The sequence below is a fragment of the Pongo abelii genome, chromosome 15 (genome assembly GCF_028885655.2).
Source record: "Pongo abelii isolate AG06213 chromosome 15, NHGRI_mPonAbe1-v2.0_pri, whole genome shotgun sequence".
NCBI lineage: Eukaryota > Metazoa > Chordata > Mammalia > Primates > Hominidae > Pongo > Pongo abelii.
In genome coordinates, this window is record NC_072000.2 from 25,043,889 (window position 1) to 25,050,476 (window position 6,588).

Genomic DNA, 6,588 nt, shown 5'->3' on the forward strand with positions numbered 1-6,588 from the left:
ATCAGGTGATGGGACATTTCAGTTGTTTACACTTTTTGGCTAGTAGGAATAATGCTGCTATTAGCATTTATGTACAAGTTTTTGTGTGAACATATGTTTTTATTTCTTTTGGATAGATACCTAGAATTCCTGGGTCGCATGGTAAATCTATGTTTAATGTTTTGAGGACCTACCAAACTGTTTTCCAAGTGGTTGCACCATTTTAAATTTCCACCAGCAATGTATGAAGTTTCTAACTTCTCCACATTCTTGCCAACACTTGTTATTATAGGTCTTTCTTTAATTGTAGCCACCTTTGATATTAAATAGTATTAATGAGAGGCCAATAGGTATGAAAAATAGGTATGAAAAAATTTCTTAGATATAAGAAATTTCTTTCTGAGACATCTTGATAAATAGTTTAACATATTGTTGAAGTTTTCATTTTTTCCTCTCTGTTTTCCTCCTTTTTTCTCAGATCTTTCTTCCTCTATTTTTTTTTTTTTTTTGAAATGGAGTCTCACTCTGTGGCCCAGGCTGGAGTGCAGTGGCCTGATCTCGGCTCACTGCAACCTCTGCCTCCTGGGTTCAAGCGATTCTCCTGCCTCAGCCTCCTGAGTAGCTGGGATTGCAGGCGTATGCCACCACGCCTGGCTAATTTTTGTATTTTTAGTAGAGATGGGGTCTTACCATGTTGACCAGGCTGATCTCAAACTCCTGACCTCAAGTGATCTGCCTGCCTTGGCCTCCCAAAATGGTGGGATTATAGGTGTAAGCCACTGCTCGCAGCTCTTTTTTCCTGTTATACCTCTCTTCTTTCCTTAAGTTTTTAAAAAAATTACATAATCAAACATGTCTATTTTAACATTAACCAATGTAGGGATGTACAAAAAAAAATGAACTTACTCAACTTTTCCACCGTAACCCCTAACATAACCAATGTTAGTAGTTTATTGAGTATATCCTCACACTTTTAAAACTCTATGCATATGTACATAAGTTTATGATAAAAATGTCATTCAATACTCATCACTCTGCAACTTTTGAATATATTGAAGATTATTTCTATATTAGCTGTTGTAAGCACACTTAAATGGTAGGTAAATTTCCTTCTCTTTCTAGCTTTCAAAATATAGATGACATACAAATAAACAATATTTGGTATATGCACACACACACTGCATCTCTAATTGATCCTGGATTTCATTTTGTTGTGTCATGAGAAAGGAAACTGTTAGTATGGTCAAATTGACTGGTTTTGACTTTGCCTTATGTTCCCATTTGTTTTCTCTGTTTTTTGCATGTTCGACGTTCACCACAATCACTTGGATTAAAATGTGTGGATTGTTTTTTGGAGATAGGGACCTCACTATGTTGCTTAGGCAGGTCTCCAGTTCCTGGCCTCAAGGGATTCTTCTACCTCAGCCTCTTGAGTAGCTGGGATTACAGGCATAAGCCACTGTGCCCAGCTTAAAACCTGTGGATTTATCAGTAGAAAATGTTCATGTAAAGATACTCCTGTAAGGGAAACCATAGCTGCTCCAGTGGAAGGAAGCTTAAACTCATCCCTTCAAGAAAGAAGCTCCTCCCCTTGTATTTCTACTGGGTTTTGCATCCAGACCGAGCTTCCTTCCCTCACCCACATGAAGTGTCTACCTTCTGCAGACTCCAATGGCTCAGGAACCGGGGATGCAGTGCCCGGCTCGTGGTATCCTGCAGCAGATGTGGGGAGCTTTCCTTCTTTATGTTTCCATGAAGATGGGAGGTAAGTCTCAATCTAATAGCGAATGCTGCTAGGAATTTTCAAAACAATTTCCTTTCAGCTAAATTATTGCAAATTTTGACATTTGTAATGAGAGTATTTCCTGAATATGCATTTTCCTAATGTGGTGCTAATTGTCTTCCTGTTACTACTGCTGCTGCTGTTACTGCAACACTTTATTTCAGTCTAAGAAATTCTCCCATCAATGGCAGTTCTTTTGTGACCACATGGAAGCATCATTTAAAAAATTATTTCAATAGTTTTTGGAGGAAACATCATTTTTAATAATGATGGGGCTTCTGGGAGTGCTGCCCTAGTAACAATCATGTATCTTGTCATAGGCACTGCAGGACAAAGCCTTGAGCAGCCCTCTGAAGTGACAGCTGTGGAAGGAGCCATTGTCCAGATAAACTGCACATACCAGACATCTGGATTTTATGGGCTGTCCTGGTACCAGCAACATGATGGCGGAGCACCCACATTTCTTTCTTACAGTACTCTGGATGGTTTGGAGGAGAGAGGTCATTTTTCTTCATTCCTTAGTCGCTCTGATAGTTACGGTTACCTCCTTCTACAGGAGCTCCAGATGAAAGACTCTGCCTCTTACTTCTGCGCTGTGAGAGACACAGTGACTATGAGGCCTCCTTAACTGTGCCAAAATTCAGAAGACAACCAGTGGAGTACAGGTGGGCTTGAGAAGTTCTAGAACTTCCTGAGTGTATATTTGCTTACCGTCTAATTTTAAGCTTGTTTAGAATATGTAGCATAGGGCTCTGAGACTGAACCCCATTATTTTCCGAACCATTGATTGCTAAAGAGAAGGATAAACTATTTTCTCTCTCTCTCTTTCTTCTTTTCCCCTTCCTCCTGCTTATTTACGCCTCCAGTATCCTGTGGTTCCACGTATGGAAGATGGAATTTACTTTTGGAGGAAGCTTTTTTATACAAGGGAAGGATCCCTTGGTGAGTGCTGTAGTTTATGCAGTAGTAAGTTACATTCATATTCATGTATCCTTGGGAGGCTCTGACATTTGTGAAGTAAATGCAAATTCCTCAGCTTGAGATAGTACGATTTCACTTAATTATGTCAAATATGTCCTCATTTTTGTATTTACCTGAGTGATAATTTTGATATTATTTAACATTTCTTGGTGGATTTATCCAACATATTGGAGAGTGTGGGGGCTGTGGACTTAGAGGGTGAAGAGAAGATCATGGAGAGCTCTTCTCTGTGAAACAGAAGAGTGAGGTCACGCAATGAGGTGGGGGTGAAGCGTGGAAGGAGTTGGTCAGGAGGGAATTCCTGTAAAAGCACTGGATAATGGACAGAACAGTAATATAAAATATTCAGTTTAAAGATTTTCTTTTACTGAATTGTAATTTTTGTGTGCTATCCTAAATGTTTTTGAAGTTTGTTAAACATTTCAGCCTATATAGTTTGTCCTTAGAGGGCAATGCAGAATTTCTTCCCCATAGGTGAATTCTTTTTTGGCTTTAGTACATTTATTTATTTATTTATTTATTTATGATGGAGTCTCGCTCTGTCGCCCAGGCTGGAGTGCAGTGGCCCGATCTCGGCTCACTGCAAGCTCCGCCTCCCGGGTTCACGCCATTCTCCTGCCTCAGCCTCCTGAGTAGCTGGGACTACAGGCATCGGCCACCACGTCTGGCTAATTTTTTCTATTTTTAGTAAAGACGGAGGAGTTTCACCGTGTTAGCCAGGATGGTCTCGGTCTCCTGACCTCGTGATCCACCAGCCTCAGCCTCCCAAAGTGCTGGGATTGCAGGTGTAAGCCACCGCGCTGATCTCTATTAGCTAATTTTTAATGACTCATTTTGGGGTAAACAGAATAAGAGGGACTTGGTGGTAGGGAGTAGAAAGGTAAAGTGGATGTTTTTCACTCAACAAATGTTTTATTGAATACTTACATGTGCTAGGCACTCTTTCAGTTGCTATGGTGCATCACTAAATAAACCATACCTGCACTGAGGTTGCTTATGTTCTTGTGAAGAGAGAGAATAAATAGATGTTTTAGCAGACTTTGAAAGCACAGGGAAAATACATTTGACCCTCAGAACTCAGCTTCATTGTCTTTAATAGGAAGAGAGCTGAGATGTATGTAAGCAATGCTGATGGCCCGTGCTTGTTATAATTTTATAATATAAATTAATCATCAGCTGAATAAGGGATGTATAACATTGGATAGTTATAAGACTGAAAGTCAAGTTATCCAAAGAATCTCAGTCTTTCAAATTATTCAAATGTGGCTGTGTCTATAGTGGGACCCTATATAAAATCAGAAAGATACTGAACATTTGGATGGAGAATCTAACACTGAGGCAAATGACCTTTAACATGTGAGTTATTTGTAAAAATGAAAAAAATTTCAAGTGCTTCATTGAAATCAAGAAGGAGATAAAGTCTAAAAAACTTTCAGCAAGGAGTGAATGGTCAATGGAAATGAACTATACAAAATCAATTATCTTAAATTTGAAGATATGTAAGTTACTGATATTCTCCTTAATCAGTATGCTATCTTTTTATCTTTTTAATTTAGTGACCATGAAGAGTATACGTAAGAATTTTTATAGGTTCATTTTGACCTTGTTTTTATATCTATTTTCTCCTAAAGTCTTAATTTTTTTTTTTTGAGATGGAGTCTCACTCTGTCGCCTAGGCTGGAGTACAGAGGCACTATCTCGGCTCACTGCAAACTCTGCCTCCCAGGTTCAAGTGATTCTCATGCCTCAGCCTCCCAAGTAGCTGGGATTACAGGTATGCCACCATGCCTGGCTAATTTTTGTATTTTTAGTAGAGATGGGGTTTCACTATGTTGGCCAGGCTGGTCTCGAACTCCTGACCTCAAGTGATCCACCCACCTTGGCCTCCCAAAGTGTTGGGATTATAGGCATGAGCCACCATGCCCGGCCAAGCCTTAAGTTTTTAGATAACATGTTTTTCTGCCACAGAGATTTTCAAGAAGAAAGAGTACCATTCTTTGTTACTTTCTCTCTCTGCTAGTAGAGTTTCTCTTTAACCCAGCAACTTCTTTCATTTCCACCTAGAAGGTGGTTGGATGCTGGATGTTGGAGCAAACCGTTACCAGAGGATAGGAGACAAGGTTTTTCGAATTATTGTAGATCAAAGTGGGAACCCAGCTCTGTTGTCATGTTCAAAGAGCAGTAGCTGTGTTTGGACTTCAGAGTTAGATATTTCTAAGTTCAAATCCAAGCTTCACAGGGTGATCAGATAAAATCTCACAGCATGAAAGAAACATAGGAAGGATTGGAAGGAATTTGACATGTATCAAATCTATCTTCTACAATGTTTGAGTAAAGCTCTGAGTTTTGAGCATCTCTTTGACTTTGTTCTCTTGAGTAGTTGGGGATGGGTCCAGCTTCAATGTCTCTTGCCTCGAGATCTTACCTTTGGAGCTTTTTATATCCCTCAGTGCGGGCAAGATAGAACATCCCATTGTCCAGTATTTTCTAGTCCTGTGGTATCTGTGGAGTTTCCAGAGCCATATTGATACTCAGATGTCTGGAGCATGTTCTCCCTGTGGCAGTTAACCTCTCTTTAGTTCTAGTTCCTAAGGAAGACAAACAAAAGAACACAGGTGGAAGAGGCTTGCATCAAGAAGACTACACTCTATCTTGGAGGTGAACTGTTCACTATTACATACATAACTCAGGAAAACTTAGATACCTCTCTTGTTTCTTTTGGCTTAAGGGTGGTAAATAATTTAGGTGTTACTGAGCCCTAGTTTACTCAACTGTTCCTTGTGGTTCCTCTATTCCCATATCTTTGTACATAGTTCCTATGCAGAGAAAACTCTCCTCAAATTATCATGTTTTGAGTAGGCTATCTATTGCTTTTTGGAAAATCAGCACCATCCATGTGCCTTAAGAGTGATTTGCACGTGTACTCAGGGGTATAGGGAAGTGAAGGAGGTCAGTTGGAAGAAATACAAAAACCAAGATCTTCATTAAGAAGAGTTTAAAAATTTTGAAGGAATAGTTGGATCTTTTTCTAAGAAAAATCCTTAAGAGATTTGACAATATGAATTTGGATGGGAAACAAGGAGTGTGCTGTGTACCACTGGATTTAGGACATGAGCGCTGGAGGCCCAGAATGCACACATAACCCTTCTCAGACAACCCTTGAGGCTGTGGTTTGGATACTGAACCAAGGGTAAAGGCAGACAAAAGCTGACATTTTGAGGGATCAGTTTATGAGGTGGAGTAAAACTCTAAGCTGGACTCCGCCAGTGCCCTTTTGAAACCCTGTCTTTTTTCCTAAATGAGGAATCTCAATTCCAGATAGAAAATGAGGATGAATGGCTCACGCCTGTAATCCTAGCACTTTTGGAGGCCGAGACAGGCAGATAACAAGGTCAGGAGTTTGAGACCAGCCTGGCCAATATGGTGAAACCCCATCTTTACTAAAAACACAAAAATTAGCTGGGCATGGTGGGGTGCACCTGTAATCCCAGCTACTCGGGAGGTTGAGGCTGGAGAATCACTTGAACCCGGGAGGCGGAGGTTGCAGTGAGCTGAGATGGTGCCACTGCATTCCAGCCTGGGCAACAGAGTGAGACTCCATCTAAAAAAAAAAAAAAAGAAAATGAGGGTGAAACACAGCTTTGGTTGAATGTTCTGCTAGGCAGTATTCTGTGTGGCTTTTGAGCAAGTGCCAGCACATAATTTTCCTATTTGCCATCTTTCTGAATCTCAAGCAAGTGCTTCCTGCCTGGAAGCCATTAGTTCACATATTTGACTCACATATACTCCGAATTTTAAGTATATTTTGACTCTGCCTCTACAGTGGTTACCACATGCTTATCCAT

General features: G+C 40.2%; 1 gene segment (V, D, J or C); it reads left to right on the forward strand.

The window, feature by feature from the left end:
- The first annotated feature begins 1,405 nt into the window (after window positions 1-1,405).
- Window positions 1,406-2,390, forward strand: LOC134760129 (T cell receptor alpha variable 1-1-like). The segment is given in 2 exon segments: window positions 1,406-1,744; window positions 2,083-2,390. Coding segments are annotated over 2 exon segments (402 nt in total).
- Window positions 2,391-6,588: the final 4,198 nt, after the last annotated feature.